Source organism: Gadus chalcogrammus, chromosome 20, assembly GCF_026213295.1.
Source record: "Gadus chalcogrammus isolate NIFS_2021 chromosome 20, NIFS_Gcha_1.0, whole genome shotgun sequence".
Lineage (NCBI taxonomy): Eukaryota > Metazoa > Chordata > Actinopteri > Gadiformes > Gadidae > Gadus > Gadus chalcogrammus.
In genome coordinates, this window is record NC_079431.1 from 14,835,949 (window position 1) to 14,855,307 (window position 19,359).

General features: G+C 47.1%; 1 protein-coding gene across 4 annotated transcripts in view; it reads right to left on the reverse strand.

Annotated features, from left to right (window-relative positions):
• hdac4 (histone deacetylase 4) overlaps window positions 1-19,359 on the reverse strand; it is a 102,818-nt gene that overhangs the window by 16,215 nt on the left and 67,244 nt on the right. For 3 of the 4 annotated variants that reach the window (XM_056580357.1, XM_056580354.1, XM_056580358.1), the window contains 10 exons: window positions 16,358-16,663; window positions 13,973-14,162; window positions 13,062-13,195; window positions 11,848-11,950; window positions 10,242-10,288; window positions 7,395-7,502; window positions 5,639-5,694; window positions 5,289-5,376; window positions 3,936-4,055; window positions 3,270-3,367 (listed from right to left, as the gene is read on the reverse strand). In XM_056580357.1, coding sequence (XP_056436332.1) covers window positions 3,270-3,367; window positions 3,936-4,055; window positions 5,289-5,376; window positions 5,639-5,694; window positions 7,395-7,502; window positions 10,242-10,288; window positions 11,848-11,950; window positions 13,062-13,195; window positions 13,973-14,162; window positions 16,358-16,663 — 1,250 coding nt within the window. The remainder of the gene's footprint in view (window positions 1-3,269; window positions 3,368-3,935; window positions 4,056-5,288; window positions 5,377-5,638; window positions 5,695-7,394; window positions 7,503-10,241; window positions 10,289-11,847; window positions 11,951-13,061; window positions 13,196-13,972; window positions 14,163-16,357; window positions 16,664-19,359) is intronic. The other variant, XM_056580356.1, reaches the window with a different exon arrangement.

Genomic DNA, 19,359 nt, shown 5'->3' on the forward strand with positions numbered 1-19,359 from the left:
CAAAGGGTTAACTCTTCTAGAGCTGAGGCTTTCCCTCTCCGTTCACAAAACACTAGAGGAGGGCAAGAGAGAGAGCGAGCCAAAGAGAGAAAAACACACACACACACATGCACACACACTTCAAAGCCCTGTCATCTGGCCATGAGGAGAGCTGGTTTGAGTTAAATTTAATTCTCCCTCTCTCTCTTCTTTCCAAGTTCATGGCAAAGGAGGGGGGAGAGGGGGAGGGGGGTGAGAGTGTGAGAGAGCGACACGGACACAGAGTGGGGAGAGAGAGAGTGTGAGAGAGCGACACGGACACAGAGTGGGGAGAGAGAGAGTGTGAGAGAGCGACACGGACACAGAGTGGGGAGAGAGAGAGTGTGAGAGAGCGACACAGACAGAGTGGGGAGAGAGAGAGTGTGAGAGAGCGACACAGACAGAGTGGGGAGAGAGAGAGTGTGAGAGAGCGACACAGAGTGGGGAGAGAGAGAGTGAGTGAGAGCGAGGGACACGAAGCTTCTGGTTTTCATTAGGGCAAATTTTCTTATCTTTTTTCTCTGTGCTTTCTAGAGAATCACGCCTGATTCCCTGTGGATGCAACGTGGCGCAGAGGATGTGGAGAGAGGGGGGTGAGAGAGACGGAAAGGGGGAGAGGGAGAGGGAGAAGAAGAGGAGAGAGAGGGTGAAATGGAGATGGAGAAAGACGTCGGAGAAGACATGCACTTGTGTGTCATGTTATGCTCTCATATTTGTAGCCATTCCAGTGAGGGTGAGGATGATCTGTGTGATTGTGTGCAGCTTTTTTTCTGTGCCTGCACCCAACTTGTAAGCATGACTATCACAGGTGCCCGTCTATTGAGTGTGTGTCTGTATAAGAGCGCTGTATAATTCTATGCATTTTAATTCAACTGGTCCTAGCAACAGTGGGTCAAGATTAAGATAAGATGCATCGTATTGGAGGATATCACATCTCATGAGTAGAACAACAATAAAACATGTTATGTCCAAATGTAGTGGATGCCAATTATAGTGAATGTTTTGTGCGCACGCACGCACGAACGCACACACACACACACACACACTACTTTGGGGTTGGGATTAGCGGGCCTATTTCCTGAGCCAATAACCCTCGGCCTCTCATTTGCCTGTCTGTTGGATCAAGCGTTGAGTTACTATACTCAGCCAGTCAAACAGACACAAACATCCCCGCAGATTAAAGGATGGACCTTCGAACCGAAGGCAGAAGCAACAGACAGAACCGCCTCCCCCTCAGCCCATACGCAAGAAGAACAGTGTTTATCTAAACATGTTGACTTGGATTCAGATATTGTGATACATGTTTATCTTAAAATCCTGGCTACAAACAAAACTACAGTTCTGGACAGTAGGCCGGAAAAGCTTGTAATATCAGTGCATAGACAAATAGATAAATAAGCATTTAAATAAAATAATTCCACACTGGGGGCCCTGATAAAAACATGTTTGGGCCAGTGAGCTAGCCAGCTCCAAGTAAGACATACCAAATTCAATGTATAGTTTAGGATAGTAGGATGTGTATGTCTGTGCCACAAGTGCACATCAGAGAGAAATAACGGTCTGAAGGTGGGGTATGCTGACAGAGTGAGGGACAGGAAGAGGACAGGAAGACACTGGAAAAGGATTACGAAGGAGAGAGATAGGGGAAAAGAGAGCGCAAGAGAGGGAGATAGAAAGGGTGACAGAGAGGGGGAGATGAAGGAGACAGGGAGAAAGAAAGTGAGAGGTTGAGAGAGAGAGACAGGTAAAGAGAGAGAGAGACAGACGGAGAGACAGACCAGGGCAAAGAGAGGCCTGGGGTGCATTAGCCAGGCAGGGTGTGTGTTCGCTGGCTCGCGTGCGGACCGCGGGTTAACATGCGATGTCCTGAGGATTCATAGCGTCTGGAGCAGGCAGACTGGACGGACGGACGGACGGACGGACATACATCACCACCAACTTCAAAGGGCTACTTTTCAGACGATGACGTGCACACGAGTGTGTGTGAGTGTGTGTGTCAGCTGATATATGTGCACATCAGCACCGTGTCTGTTTTACTGGGCTGTGGCTGACATGCCCTGACCTCAGCCATACGCCCGTCCGCCTCACAACCTTTTACGGCCTTACATCGTTGTGAATCTGCATTGTTTTCCTATCAACATGTGCCCTGTAATAGCAGAGTCCCAGTTACCTTACGCACATCGCACCACACCGGGTTATGAGTAGTAGGTTGTGCTTATGGCTATGAATGGCAGTTATTCTGTTTGTATGACCTTTATGAGACCTTTCAAAACTGTTTACAATCTTTTCCTGATCAAGAGAAGCACCATAGATTATCTTTAGCTCATGAGTCAGCAATGTCCCTCTAACCCATCTGCCTGCCAGGCGAACTGACCCCAGTTTTGGGAAACACTGGGTTAGCCTGTGAAAACGCGTTAGCTTCAAGTAAGCCTGCGCTAGCTACAGGTGTGCATACAGCATTGTGTGCAGGATATAAATAGCCCTTGGGCCAGCAGCAGGATGACTAACAGAACCCAGACCTGGCACCAGGATGAGCTAACCAGGCCCAGCTGGCCCCGCTAGTCTACTGTACTGCTGCAAATCACCACCATGCTGGCTAACGCTAGGCAGATACATGGGGAATACATCACACTTCGCACATCACAGTGAGCACTTGCTCTTTGAATTCCTTCTTTATAGCACTGCTGGAGCTATGAGACGCTCTACTGCTAACATTTAGCCACGCTCCCACATAGAAGATAGATGTTACCGCACGATGCATCATGGCGGTGTGATTTTCAATGTCACCGTGGTAACCTGGTGATGAACAATCAGTCACCGGTTGTCATCAACCACTCTTTTGCATTTTTGAGAGGGCGATGACGTCGTAGAGGGAAGTGGTTAGGGAGACAAAATGGGTGGGGGTGGGGGGGGGGGGGAGATACATGCAGGAGGGAGACTAGTAGGATGGAGGTAGGGAGAGAGAAAGGAATGGGAGGAAGGGTTGGAGAGAGGTAGGAGGGAGAGGTGGGGAGACAGTTAGTAGCGAGGTAATGGAAAGAGAGCTAGGAGGGTGACGAGAAGGAGAGGAGGGAGAGACAGGTAGGAGAGGGGCAGGGGGGAGACGAGAGAGAGAGTAGGGTGGGAGGTAGGGGGAGAAACAGGTAGGGGGGGTAGGGGAAGAAAGAAGGGGGGAGACAGTTTGAGGGAGAGAGGAGGGAGAGACAGGCAGGAGGGAGGTAGGGGAGAGACCGGTAGGGGAGGGGTCTTACCTGAAGGCAGCCAGGTAGTCGGCGTCGCCCATGGGAGGCTCCAGTCCTCCAGTGAACGCCATGTTGACGTTGAAGCCAACCCCTGCTCCTGTGCCCACCTACAACACACACACACACACACACACACACACACACACACACACACACACACACACACACACACACACACACACACACACACACACACACACACACACACACACACACACACACACAATATAACCATCAATATGACATGTGATCCCATACAGCCTCCCATACATTATTACACATGCATCAGGTGCACTTCGACTCAAAATAATAGGAAAATAAGGTCCAGGTTGAAAAATGGCAGTTTTCCATTTACTACCAGAGACGGGTAGCTGAAGGTTCTCCGGGCCTGCTGGCAAGCTCTCTGTATCTAACTCCAGCAGAGAAGATTCCCAGTGAAGGCTGCCAGTTAAAAAAAAACTCAAATCTCATTTGTCAAGACTTTTTTTGTTTCCTTTCATGTGTGAGTGTGCGTGCATGCCTGAGTGCATGTGTATGCGTGCATAGAGAGTTGGCTTCTCGATCAACTTGGGTTTGGTTGGAGAGTTTAACCGTTTTTGATTCTCTCAAGATCTTCCCAACATTGAGACAGACCGACAGACCGACAGACAGACTGAGTTCCATTCCCGCCCTCACCTCGTCTGGCGCCCCGCTGCCAGGGAAGAAGTTGCCGTCGTCGTAGCGATGGAGGGACAGATAGAGGACGTTGGGGTCGCTGTAGAATGCCTGCTGAGTACCGTTACCATGGTGAACGTCCTACACAGGAGAGGCAAGGGTTAAAATCGGAAAGGACCGTCCCTGAATGAGTCCAGATCGGACGCACGGGGCTGGGCTGCCGTTGCTGGCCGCCTTGGGGCCTAAGGCGATGTCAAGTGGGTCGCTGTGGCTTTCGCAGAGGAAACTCTGTACCTCGGGCCAAGCTAACAACACAAACACTGATTTACCCGTGCGGCTAGGGGAACGCGAGCTCATAATGCCGACGGTCCAACAAGTGACCGTATCGTTCATCAGCTCTGGAGGAGCGCTCTGTAATTACCTCTCGGGTCAGTCCTTTACGAGACGTTCACTGTAAACAGCATGATGTGTGTTTCACGCCAGGCAGTGAGGGAAAATGGAAAGATAACTCAATCAAGAGCGTAACCCCTACTGACAGCAGAACGACAGCAGAGCACAGATTTGAGAACGCTCAAATGATGGAAAACAGACAGCTGTAGACGTTTACGCTAGCTGTTTTAGAGTTCACAGAGAACAGAGTTGTATGTAACACAAGTTTAAATATAAGGGAAGGGCTTCACAGTTCATTTTGAATGATTCAACCACCCTGGTCAGATCCTAATCCGGCCCACGGTATCTGTATCCCAAGAATTTGGACAAACAACAGCCCAGAAAAAGGTCGCTGAGGGCCCGCGGGTTATATTGAGTGTCCCCGCGCCATGGCGTGACAAGCCAGGAGCCGCTGTGCTCCCATCATGCACCAGTGTGACAGACGGACAGGAAATGAAAGGGCTCTTCAAAGGGATTTTCAGGGGGGGGCGAGCATGACCGGCCGGGGACAGAAACCTCCTCCCTGGTGCCCCGTTAAAGACGCTGGTCCGGCTCATTATAAAAAACAAGACACACGACTCTGTCTGCGTCCCGTGACAAACACGTCCGCGCCAGACTGCTCCGCCGTTTGAATTGCTTTTATTTGTTTAAATGTCTGGGATTTAGCTCTGCTTCTACGGATGTATTTCTGTACATTTTCGGGGATTGAAGTAAATCCAAGCCATGGCTGAATGCAGTCTTTGGGCTGATAATAAAAACCTATACCGTGGGACATAAACGGCGGGTCGCTTTTATAGCTTCGCAATTTTCGGAAGATTCAGAAGGTTATTAATATGAATAATAGCAGAAGTTCCAGAGAGATGGACTCTTTATATGTTAGACGGATACATATGTCTCACATGGGCCTGCACCTCACACTGCTCTACCCGTGAGGGCAGAACTCACCCAGTCCACGATGAGGATCTTGCTGACACTCAGCCTCTGCTGGAGAAGTTTGGCAGCGATGGCAACCGAGTTGAAGTAACAGAAACCCCTAGGAAGAGCAACAGATGAATAGAGAGAGAGAGAGAGAGAGAGAGAGAGAGAGAGAGAGAGAGAGAGAGAGAGAGAGAGAGAGAGAGAGAGAGAGAGAGAGAGAGAGAAAAAAGAGGAAGATCCACGTCATTAAGGAGCAGGTAGGGAATAGGGCATCTTGCTCAAGGTTGGCTACAGGTAAGACAATAGGGCAAAAACAATAACCCCGACACACACTAGACCCCCCCAGACGGGCTTGATGGTCTCCCCAGGTCACTCACATGGGCGTGCTCTCCTCCGCGTGGTGGCCCGGGGGTCGTACCACGGCGAACCCGTTCTGTCATCCAAGACAAGGACAGTTATTGGTCTACAGCAATGCAGTGGAAGCTGAGGTATTCTATCAAATGTTCAATGTTTTAGGCTCAAAGAGAAACACATTCACTTCCAAAAAAACACGTAAGCAAGCAGACAAACTAAAGTTCATCCTCATAGAACGCTCTCATCCACCTTAGCAGACGACATGAGGAGCATGAGGTCAAACTTTCTCGGATGTCTTCGTAACTTTGTCCTTCAGGAATGACTTGATTCTTACGAAATACAACTAAGCACCTTGCTTCCAAGCACGCACACATACACACACCGCGCCCCCCCCCCCCCCCACACACACACACACACACCATCTGTTTCTTTTGGGTTCTAGACATTACTGGGGACCCTGGATAGATTTGAGAGCCAATCCAGAGTGAGTGCAGCTTTAATCAATCGAGTCAGCTGCTGTAGATTATTCTGGAAGCAACTACCTCAGCTGGTGTGTGTGTGTGTGTGTGTGTGTGTGTGTGTGTGTGTGTGTGTGTGTGTGTGTGTGTGTGTGTGTGTGTGTGTGTGTGTGTGTGTGTGTGTGGACAAGGACACAAAGCAGACACAGGAAGTTAAGGATGAAAGGAATTTGAGAAAGTGAAAAAAGGCACGTGTACGACCCAGAGGGATTGACGGAATTCCAGAGAGATGTACTTCGTAATATCGCTGGTGCAGGTGGAAGACTGTCACTGAACTGCAATGTTTCCGTGTGTGTGTGTATGTGTGTGTGCGCGTATGTGTGTATGTGTGTGTAAGGTTAATAGAAGGACAAGGCACGTCCGGCAAACAATTAATCTCTTTCTTTCTTTGAGGCCAATATCCATTTGTTCTAAATCAAAAATGTACTTTACAATGACTTAATAGGAAAAAAATCTGCAGCCAATTATATATAAACAAGCAATGTCGCTAGACAGAGCTCATAGCTTAACGGCGCGTGGATGTTGGCATAGCGGATTACCATGGGCGAAGTATATCATTAGCCAGTGGTGTGTGTGTGTGTGTGTGTGTGTGTGTGTGTGTGTGTGTGTGTGTGTGTGTGTGTGTGTGTGTGTGTGTGTGTGTGTGTGTGTGTGTGTGTGTGTCAGCACTAGGCTACCTCCTCTGCGTTGCAGGTGGCTGTGGTGTGAAGCTAATAAAGCCTAGCCGCTAGCAGGAAAGTGTCAGCACACCCCACTGGGTTCAAAACGCGAACCCAGACGCTGGCAGGCAGGGGAGCAGACACACGCTATGTGGTGGTGGGGGGAGATTGGTTGGGGGTAGGCTGGGAGTGGCAGGGGTTCTGTTTGAGATTGAAATGAGAGAGAGAGAGAGAGAGAGAGAGAGAGAGAGAGAGAGAGAGAGAGGGAGAGAGAGAGAGAGAGAGAGAGAGAGAGAGAGCGAGAGCGAGAGAGCGCGGATGCGAGAGAGAGAGAGAACCAGAGAGAGAGCAAGCGAGAGGGAGAGAGAGAGGGAGAGCGAGAAAGAAAACGCGAGAGCGAGGGAGACAAAGAACAGTTTTTCTCATCCTCTTCTCCCTCTGTGCATCCAGAGCGAGGCTTATATTTAGCAAGACGTGAGCCCTTCCAGAAATACCCGGGCCAACAGCATGGTAAAATCCTGTGTCTCGGCGAGCGGTGGTTGGGAGGAACTAATCAGGGCTCTTCCGCAGCCTGCGGGGGGGGGGGGGGACGGACGACCCACCTTGATCTCTCCGGATGCGACCTTGAACACCAGCTCCACCACCGAGCCCACCGCCAGGCGGGCCGCGCTCGACGAGTGCACGTCGTTCCAAATGGTGTCACTGTCCACCTGCACACACACACACACGCACACGCACAAGTGGAAACATTAGCAGGGTATTTTTCATTCAAGTCACCACATTTAAAGAAGCACAGCACTGCTTGATCATTATGAGAAGGGATAATTGTAATGGTAGTTTTACTCCCAAATAAAGTTTTTTTGGAAGTTTGTTGTCTTTTGCTGTGATTTGTGTGTCTTTGAAAGTAGAACATTAAAGAGGACAACCTGACCTCATCCAATACGCATGGACTTCATCAAATCCACCCTTACATCATTGCATTATGGCCTTCAAAAGCGCATGGATTTAGCGGTGTTTGGAACTAAGACTAGTGAGCTGGGGTTACACAAGATGCAGTGTAAATAACATTAACAGTGACTAAATACTCCTCGGTGTTTATTTTAGCATACTTCTCTGGAGAGGGAATTATTTTACAACCGAAGAGAGATGTTAAAATAGAAGCTTGCAAGAGTTTTGAAAAGGTTTAACAGCTTGAGAAAAGAAAATCTGTTTAAACAATGGTCCCATGTGACCAAAATCCTGGCAAAAAAACACTGAAACGGTACCATAAAAAAACGGATACGGAATCAAGCATTTAAAGTTGGACGAGGAGAGGAAAAGTTGAAGAGTTGAGCCATCGAGAGATCGGCAAAGAATGTTCAGCCTTACTTTAGTTAGGGGAAAGCCAGCTTGACCTGTGTCACTCTCTCTCCACTCGCTCTGTTTAAGTGTGTGTGTGTCTCTGTGTGTGTGTGTGTGTGTGTGTGTGTGTGTGTGTGTGTGTGTGTGTGTGTGTGTGTGTGTGTGTGTGTGTGTTCTTCAGACAGAGCTCAGCTATTTAGCAGTCAGGTCTGATTAATGCTGAGGCATGCCTGGTTGTAGGCTCCAATCACACACACACACACACACACACACACACACACACACACACACACACACACACACACACACACACACACACACACACACACACACACACACACACACACACACACACACACACTTATTGATCACAACATAGAATAATTATAAGCAAAGCCACTCGGATGACGTGTATATATAAGTGCATGTGTGCACTTGCAGAAACAGTTACCCTGTCCACGTTTTCCATTTCACTACCATGTGTGTCGCTAGTATTTTAACTATAATTATTTTAACTATTTTAGTTAGAAAGTGGGGGGCTGTTGAACATGTAAATATGCTTCTATGACCTCCAATGGTCAAGACAAAAGACAGAAGCGTTCAAAAGCATCAAAAGGGAGGGGTGTGTGGCGATGCATAAGTCTGTGTGTGTGTTGTTAAAACGAGCGGGAAAGTGTTGGCATGAGAGAGTGATGGTTCTCCTCTAGCCGACAGCCTAATTTCACCTCCTCCTGTTTGTATGCCTGCATGCTCTTTATGAGTGTGTATGTATGTGTGTCTGTATGTTTTCTTTTGCCTTTGAGTGTATGTCTAAGTGCGCGTCTGTGAGTTTGCGTGTCTTTGTGTGCTCGCTTTCTTGAAAGTGAGTGTATCCAAGTGTGCATTTTTGTGATCGAGTGTGAGTCTGTTGCAACTGTGGACGTGTGTGTATATGTGTGTGTGTGTGTGTGTGTCCATGTGCGTGTGTGTAAGACAGGAAAACAACAATTTAGAGCCATTGGCCATTATAAAGAGCAGAACTACAGCCCTGCTGTTTCCCACCAAACTAACCCTCAGGGAGAGAGAGAGAGGTAGAGAGAGAGTGCAGAAAAGAGAGAATAGAGAGAGAAAAGAGAATGGGGAAGCCGTATAGATAGACAGACAGACAATAGAGACAGACAGACAGAAATAGGGGGAGAGCAAGTGAGAGAGATAGAGAGAGAGCTAAAGAGAGCTAGCACGAGAGATGAGAGAGCGAGGGGAATAAAATTACATTAAATATTCTAATAATAATATTCTTTTCCCATGAAGAGTATTGTTAAAGATCTTCCTCTTCACCTGCTGGTTGGAATTAGGCTACACACCATCACACAACACAGTCATAGAGAGAGGAAGATAGATAAACCGAGTCAGAGGTAGTGATATAGAACGATAGAACGAGTAGGAGATAAAATGAGAGACATGCATGCAAACATACATACACACACACGCGTATGAATATGTATACACCGGTTTGCCCACCTCCATCATTGACCTGTACACCCATATACACACTTGTTGTAACACACACACACACACACACACACACACACACACACACACACACACACACACACACACACACACACACACACACACACACACACACACACACACACACACACACACACACATTATAAAACACACACAGCTTGTTTAGTGGAAACATCTGGATATGATTACCAGCTCCACAGAAAGCAGAGCAGCAGCTTTTGTTGCCTCTGGTGTGTGTGTGCGCGTGTGGGTTTGTGTGCGTGTGTGTGTTAGTTGAGAACAAATAGCACCATTATTTTGACAGGGGAGAGGAAGAAACAGAGTGAGAGGGAGGGAGAGAGAAGAGAAAGGGAAACTAGCTTGCTTATGTTGGATATGAAAAGGGTTATTTTTAACAGATTGATGTCACTAACATTAACACACTGAACCTCCAGCATTGTGAACAGCAGCTAGGCTAATGGAGGTAATGTCGTTGGCGTTGCCAACATCCCCTATATATCAGGCGTTTGTGAGATTAATAAATAGCTGTGCTATTAAAATGAAATAGTCTTATGATAAATAGTTCATCTTCAAGAGTAGTTACAACAGTAACTTACCCCGATTCCTCCACAAGGCAGTCGCACAAACATGGGGTTCACAGCACCTGGGTGAGAGATAAAGACAAACAGTTAGAGAGAGAGAGGGAGAGAGAGAGAATAAGCTCAATATATCAGTGTTGAAGAGGCAGTCTTGTAGAGCCTCAGGGTGTGATTACCGGTATGACCTATGACCCCGAAAGGGTTTGGGTGCACAACATAGGGTAAACACACATTGTATCCTTTTTATCCCAGTTATATTTTAATGTTATAAATCTATTATGCTTTTGACACATAACTTAATCAGTTCAATCAGAAATCTGCAATGATTTGATAATTCCATCCATTGACTGCACACGCCTCTGTTGAGTTGTTTGTATACCAACTATCTTTTGATGCGTTGAATTATTTATATTTAAACAAACTCAAATGTTATCATCATCATACAAGAACAGCCATCCATATAATATACAATAATGGTCTGTCAGAAAAGGCTATGGAGAATTCACGTTTAAACTCTAAAATCTCTTTATTCTCTTTATTGATTGGCGACAAAACAAGAATAATATATTCCGTGTTTAGCCAGCATGTATTTCTGATCAAGACTGCGGCTGTTTTCTCTGTCCATATCTCTAAGGGATATATATAGCTCTCCTTCTGCTTTGTTGATGTTCAACAGATGGTTTAGTCATCTCTGGACTCATCGCTTCCCCCGGTGGTGGCTGCTGCACCTGCACCCTAGCAGCTGGTGAACACACTAGTAACACTAGAACAAGAGGTCACATCTCCACTGGAAGGGAAGCAGAGAGTTTAAATACGCTCTCCTGGCCCTTTGCTCTGTTGCTCTGTGTTGATCAATGTTATTCTGCCCTTAAACTCGTCGCCCTGGACCGACTATTGTGTCCTTAGGTTCTTGATGTGAGCCGCGATGTAGAGCACTTTTCTATCGCGCTGTTGGTGTATATACGTTTTCGGAATCTGAAACCTTTACACAACAAGCTAGCTAGCGTGTAGTACAGCTATGCTATAATGAGTGAAGCCTGTAGCGTGGCTAGCAGCCAGATCAGCCAGAATGAATGAATGAGCTAAGCGGATGTTTGTAGGTGGTGGTTCAAAATATCTTGGAACAAAGTTTCTGTGTGTGTGTGTGTGTGTGTGTGTGTGTGTGTGTGTGTGTGTGTGTGTGTGTGTGTGTGTGTGTGTGTGTGTGTGTGTGTGTGTGTGTGTGTGTGTGTGTGTGTGTGTGTGTGTAAATAACAAATTGATGGGATGATGTCATGGAAAATGTGTGTACATGTGTGGGTCCTTTTATGCGTTCTTGTTTCCCATTTGCATCTTCATGTTCGTTTTATTTGTGTTTATACGTGTGTGTGTGTGTTAATGTATCTGTGTCCCTTTGCTCTGCGTTTGGCTCTGTGTATGCAAGGTGATAGCCTGTCTCTGGGTGTGTGCCGATACATGCATTTTTGTGTGCAGAATAGTGCATGCGTGTTTTTGTGGATATTTTTGTTCATGCATACATGTGTGAATATATTAGCGTTTGTGTGTTTGTGTCTGTGTGTGTGTATGTGTGCATAGAAATATAATAGTGTGCGCTTATGTGTGGGCAATAGTGTGTGTGTCTTACAGTCCAGTTTCTGCCGTAGAGGGTTGGTTCCGTACAGCAGGACGTGTGCTTCAGAGTGGACAGTCTGGAGCTCCTCCAAACTAGCCTTCCTCCCCCGGATACACTGCGCACGCACACACACACACACACACACACACACACACACACACACACACACACACACACACACACACACACACACACACACACACACACACACACACACACACACACACACACACACACACACACACACAGCATTAGTTTTCTATTTATTTTTCACGTGCTTACAAAAAAGAGAAAGAAAGAGACTGGTTGATTACAGTCAATCCCATCTGTAGAAGAACCACAGGTGTCCTAATTCAAGGCCTTACTGCTATTAGACGATGTTAAATCCTTCTATACGGAGGCTTCTTACAACCACATCCTACCAGATGCCACAAATACATGAGGACATGAACAGAGAGAGACTTAAGGAAAGAGAAGGAGCGTCAGGAGATAGATGTCCAGAAAGATGCTCAGACTGCTTGAGGGACGAGGTTGTACTTATCTCAATCCACACATGCAAATGCATGCATGCAAACACACACACACAGACATACACACACGCACACAATAAAGGTCATCTACTTTGTTCCCGAGCAGTCAAAGCCGTCAGCCAGCCTATTTGTTCTGCTCACGTGCGGGTCTTGAACACGAGCAACAACAAAGCACACGTGCACTGCCCAGATAAGAGGCAGCGCTTGGTTCCAATCAGCTGAAAACACCCCAATCAAAATGAGCTTTTACAGCCCACGGCATCTGATACGCAGTTGGAAAAACATCAGATCAGATCCCTCCATAAGGATAGAAACTGTTCAGAAGCCGGCTAGAATCTTTATTTCAGAATATGGTCATCTTGGACTCAGAAGTTGTGCAGGATTCTTTTTATCAAGAAATCTGTAATCAGATTTCTGGCAACCTAGTGCCCCCCTGTGGACACAAAAGGCACCTCAAAAACAATCTAACATTGTTATTATTCTGATTTTGCATCCTTCATAGTGACATCCAGCTATCCCCCCACTGCGTCTCCTGCTTTCATCTCCCCCTCCACCATTCACCCGCTTTCTCTCCTTCCCTGCTGGACGATGGAAGGGCCTAACCCAGGGACTGACCCAGAGACTGACCCAGGGATCCCTCCCCAAGCGGTCTGACGCAGGGATCCATTCCCCGGGGGTATGACCGGGGGCTCCTACCTCACAGTGCGCCCGCAGGCCTCTTTCCTGCAGCCTGGACCAGATGCTTTGGATGCGGCCAGCGTGCTCCGGGTGGCTGGTGCTGTTACCACAGATGCACTGGTGCTTCTGCATCAGAGAGTCGTACACCAGACCTGGGAGGGACACATGCGCACCATGAAGGAACTCCTACTTCTACTAGTGCCTGGCACTTTGGTCCACAGTGAAGAACGAGGCGGGCGACATAAAGGCTTAGGATTCATATTGGAGCAGCTACCAAAGTGTCCCGCGTTAAAGATTTAAAAGAAAGCGTAAGTCTTGATGCGATAATAATAATGAAATAGAGTACAGAGTAGCTACAAATAGGAGGGGTTGGGAATATTTATATATTGAAGTATGTTTTTACTGAAGTTTTGGAAACAACATTTGTATCCATCATTTGAATCACTACTTGAACGACTTAATTGCTCCAACACCTGCATGTCCCTATGGCAGTGGATCTCAATTATTTTCCGTCTTTCCCCCCCTAGGAGACTTTTCGCCCCGCCCCCTGATTTGAAATACTATTTAGAACCTGCTAATATTTATTTATTTATCTGCACAAAACCACTGTTTGAGTTGATGTCACCAGCATTCTGCATACAATCACCTTATTATCAAAATAGATTAATACAATTTAGCTGAAATAACATCTGCAACGACTTAAAACAATTTCCAAGTTCAGTTTATTAGCTCAAGTTCTGCAAAAACTTCTGACCCTTGGTATTATGTTTATTCAAAAAAAGAAAAAAAAAGACACAAAGTCCCCCCTGCCGCTCGTGCGTGGGGCGCGCCCCACCGTTTGAGAAGCCCTATGGGATGAATAGTCTAATATTAAGAACGAGAAACAAGTGTTGTGATTTTTATGTTAACGGTGCTCATCCCTGACCAACCTGTGGTGAAGCGTGGCTTGGAGGGCGGGTCTTGGACCACCAATGGGAAGGAGGCGGAGGCGGGTGATGATTGGGCCCTCGACAAGGGGCGGTGCCCGGCGAAGCTGATGGAGAGGCCAGCCGCCTCCATGGAGGCCTGGTAGTTCCTCAGCTGGTGGATCCTCTGCTGCTCCAACAGCAGAGCCTGCTGCTGGTACAGACAGACATACGTACACACGGATAGACATACACACAGGCAGACCCGCGTACACACACAGGCAGTTGCATGCACGCACACAGGCAGTTGCACACACACACACACACACACACACACACACACACACACACACACACACACACACACACACACACACACACACACACACACACACACACACACACACACACACACACACACACAAACGTTACATTGCTTGCATTGGCTTCTCTATGCCACCAGATGGTGGTATACTCACACATAACAATGAGTCATAGGTAAGCATCGTCCAAAGACATTCATTCAAGCAAATTAAATGTATTTCTCTTAAAGTCACTTACACAATATTAACTTAAGTCAAGGCAGATTCAGGATCGTATTAAACTCTACTTAGCAACCCTGCTATCAGAGGTTGAAATCAAATAACATTCAAGGCTGAACAGGCTACAGGGCATATGCAAATGTGATTGTTCTGGTGTGCAGACTGCTGCAAGTCAGGAATATTCAGTCTAAAGCTCCCACGAGCTGTTGAGGCTTCAGGACAGGTGCGGTTTGAGACACGCAGCACCACCACAGCGGGACAGAGGACAGCTATTTAAAATAAAGTCATTCTGCATTTGCATGAAATTAGCTTTTATCCCCCTGACCCTTTATTAATTGTATCTCCTGTGTGTTGACATTTAAACCTCAAATTATTGGGCATTGAATTGGAAAAATCATAAAAGATTTAATAGGGAATCACAAAAGTAATCCCGGTCCAAATGTAAGTGAGCACATTTGAGTAATGTATGCAAATCCTCCTCAACACGCAGTTACTGAGGAGTGACTGTAGCACGTTTTGGGCCTCTCAGCTGTTAGTGTTGGCACTGCGGCAACCGGGACACGCTGACTCGATTAGCTGATGGAGAGGCAGAGACCGGAGACATTGATTGTGTGTGGGACTGCACAAGAGTGTCACGGAAGGAGGAAAAGATGTGCCTTTAGATGCAGGTGTGTGTGTGTGTGTGTGTGTGTGTGTGTGAGTGTGAGTGTGAGTGTGTGTGTGTGTGCGCGGGTGTGTGCAGCTAACCTGCCCATGGCCATTCACAGAAATACAGCAGAGAAGGAGTAGGAGGGAGAGGAGGAATGATAAAGAGAGCACGGAGAGAGAGAGAGAGAGAGAGAGAGAGAGACCAGTGTGATAGATGTAGCGTATGGTGGAGTGTGTTTTTGGGAGTTGCATCCCAGGGTTTTTGTAAGTTAAAAATAGCTTCTATATCACCGATGGCAGAGAGACAGAAAGACAGCGAGATTGAGAGGCAGACAGACATGCAGGCAAGCAGGCATGCGGGCGGACAGACAGAGATGGAGACAGACAGACAGGGGGACAGAAGGTGCTGTGTAGTATTACAGTCAGTCCATCTGTTGCCACTGCCCTGGCACATTAGGCTATAAGTGCATTCTCACACTCGTGCTTGAGAGAAGCATGCCGTGGTTAATGCTTTAGCCTAGCATGAAAGCATCTGTACATACGCACACACAACACGCGAATGTCATGAAGGCATTGAGACTAGTATTAGTAAAAACATGGAGTCCAGCCAATGTTGGTCCTCCATTCGGAGCTTAATACACAAATTAGATGACAGCAGAGATTAAACGGTTGTAGATTTGAGGTTTGATGGGACATCGCTATGACGATAATGAAATGAAATTTGATATGATTGCATGATTTACTGCGGGAGCTACAAGCAGATGGCACATTCATAGTTTTTATATCTGGGAGCAGAGGAGGGTATATATAACTGGAAATGATTTGGCAACACAGAACTCCACCTCACTCTCTCTCTCCACCACCTTCTCCCCATTTGTTCTCCCTTTTTAGACTTTCCTATCCCCTGCTTCTGCATACTTCCTCCCCTCCGATCCCCTCTTCCATCTCCCCTCGCTCTGCCTCTCATCTCGCTCTCATCCAAATTATTTCTGCTCATAATCACATGGCCTACTCCACTCCTACTCTCCCGCCTCCAACGACCCGTTTCCACCTCCTCCTCATCTGCTACTTCCTCCACCTTGTCACCCTGACCCCCCCCCCCCCCCTTCCTCACGACTCCCCCTCCCCCCCCGGCTTCCTCATAAACCCCGACCCCACCCGCCGTCTCCTCAACCATCACCTCCTCCACTCCTCCATCACCACCTCCCGCTCCCCCTACCTGTCTGAAGAGCAGCTCCTCGGTCTGCCGCTCCCGCTCCTCCTGCTCCTCCTGGGGGTCAAGGGGCTCCTGCTTGATGACCAGGCCCCGCTGCTCCTGCTGGCCCGAGGCCAGGGAGGCGGCGCTGCTGTGGAGGTGGTGGTGGTTGGTCGGAGGCGAGGAGGAGGAGCTGGCGGGCGAGACCGAGGAGAGCCCCTGGTGCTCCCGGAGCTCCTCCTCCGTCTCCTCGGGATGGCTCTGGTGCTGGCGGGAGGAGGAGGAGGAGGAGGAGGAGGAAGAGGGCTGCTCGCTGGGCTTGGTCATCATCTGGAGGAGGAGGAGGAGGAGGAGGAGGAGGAGGAGAAGAGGAGAAGAGGTCAGAGGAGAGATGTGTGCATCCTATGGATGGTAGGATGGTTCGTGGATTAACACTGAGGGCTTGTTATAGTGCATGTGGTGCCCTGACACTGCAGGGCACCACATGCACTTTTCTTGAGACAGACATTGAGCATCAGAACAGCTAACCGACCAGAGCAGGAACACCCCTTATCCATTTGGGTTCGGTGAACTTGACTTCATAAGCAATCCTTCAGGCATAATAAATAGCATTGGGAAATTTTAGTTTTAACCACAAGTAAGGAAACTTGACCTCCTAACAAGAGTAAATATCTTCTTATGAGAGCAGGCCAGCTCTTTTAAAGAGAAGAAATATGAATAATATGAAACATCAAGATAAGAGCAGAGGCAAAATTAAAACATGAAGGTAGATACTTCCTGAGATACCAGCAGTGAGGGAGAGAGGTAGGGGTGTGTGTGTGTGTGTGTGTGTGTGTGTGTGTGTGTGTGTGTGTGTGTGTGTGTGTGTGTGTGTGTGTGTGTGTGTGTGTGTGTGTAGGGAGGCTTATTACAGGAATTCTGTTGTGGCAGTGGGTAGTCTTTATCGCCACGGCAATGACCGGAGAAACACACACACACATACACACACACACACACACACACACACACACACACACACACAACCTTGGTGTCTAAGGTCATCGATGTAGTGGCCGCTGTTTGCAGATGGGGCTCACACATACGCACACCTCAAACACCGACCGAAACACACTCACACAAACTGGCAAAGAGAGACACACACACACAAGCGAGCTAAAATACACGTGCCAACACGCAAACACACACACACACACACACAAACTGAGACATTTACACACACATCCACATAAAACACACACACACACACACACACACACACACACACACACAGAGCTGTCTGGCAGGTGGCCCAGAGAAGCGTGCATTGACGTCAGAGAGCAGACTCTCGCCTCATTCCTGTCCTTCTTCAAACAAACCCTCCCTCCCCACCCTCCACCTCTTTCTCTCATTTGCTTTTCTTCCTTTCTGCTCTGTCCATCTCCCCTTTTCTCACAGAGGAAATACTTTCTGGGACATAAAGCGTGGGAAGAGAGACACTCAAGACGTATCTGTTTTGGTAGAGAGAGAGAGAGAGAGAGAGAGAGAGAGAGAGAGAGAGAGAGAGAGAGAGAGAGAGAGAGAGAGAGAGAGAGAGAGAGAGAGAGAGAGAGAGAGCGAGAGAGCGAGAGAGATGCAGTGTAAACAAACATATTCCGTTTCTAGTGCTTGTCACTCTGTCTTCTTATTGTTAAAGCTTTTCAGACACACACACGCACACACACTTCGAAGGCCGTTTTTCAAATGGAAAGGAGGACGTTTTAAAGTGTAAGGGGAACACTAACGTTTCACTTTAACTGCACCTTTCCACTGCTGCTTAAAAATGATCTTGGGATTATAAAAACAGGACCATACAAGCCTTCTCTTCAGATTTATGATCGCTGGTTCCCACAACGTTGGCACAGTATAACACAGCCCCAGTCCGTTTTCCTAACCTCGCTGGCATCCAGGGTCAGAACTGAAGTCAGTCAGTTTGATCGTGCTTCTCCTTCGGAAGCCAGCAAGTCCTTAACACTCTGGAAATGGCCAAGAAGCCAAAACAGAGGCTTCATATTTACTGGTAACTGTGGTTACCTCTAAATAACAACAACTAACCCAATATATAAATAATAGCATTATATGTTGAAAATACGTGATACTTTATTCAAGTTGGACTGTGTGGCCAAAATTAACTTAACCATGAAACCATCAACTATAACTGCACAAGCGCATGCACCTCATCCTTCAAATTTAATTATATTTCTTGTTCTCTTTTCTGCATTACCACCAATATGCATTTTGTGTTCTTATAGTTCTTGGATTACCCTTGCCTCGGTTAAGGATTTCCACAGAATTCACAGAATCCCCGTTTCGTACGGCACATCCGATACTAAAATAGCCTTTAGACTGAAATCCAACGGGTTTACGACAACACTTTCAAGGCTGGTGGCCTTTGGCCTTTTTCTGTCCCTCTCCAAACAAACAGCGTATAACCGAGCGGTAGAAGATAGCGTCGAACTCAATCTATAGATAGACACACACATCGGACACACACATAGACACACACATGTACTTACAACAGATGTAACTACCTAAATTGTAGTGCATATCGTGTGGACATTTGACATATTTAGTTGTTTGTGTTGTTACCAAGGATCTGCAGTCTAGCATGCAGATGTGGGGCTAAAGCCCGGGAGCATTAGGTCATAACCAGAGATGTTCAGGGGATTATTCCAGATTATCCAGACCAGCTCTGGTGTAATCTCATAGAGAATGACACGCCATCCCGCGCCCACCGCTGTGCTTTTATAGAATGGATCTTTCTGTACCACCGCACATGATGGCCGTTAGCAAACCCATAGGAAACTGTATTTTTGACCTTTTATCTTTTTTTTTTTTATTATATCCTGTAATGTTGATTTCCTGCATTTCCATATTTTGTACACCACAACAAATTACTTAAGTTGAAGTAATATGTTAAAGCTCTTTGGGAGATAAAACCCTTTTGGATTTTTGAAAGACATCATCGCCATAATGAAGGCCATAAAGACAGTTGACAAGAACTCCCTCAT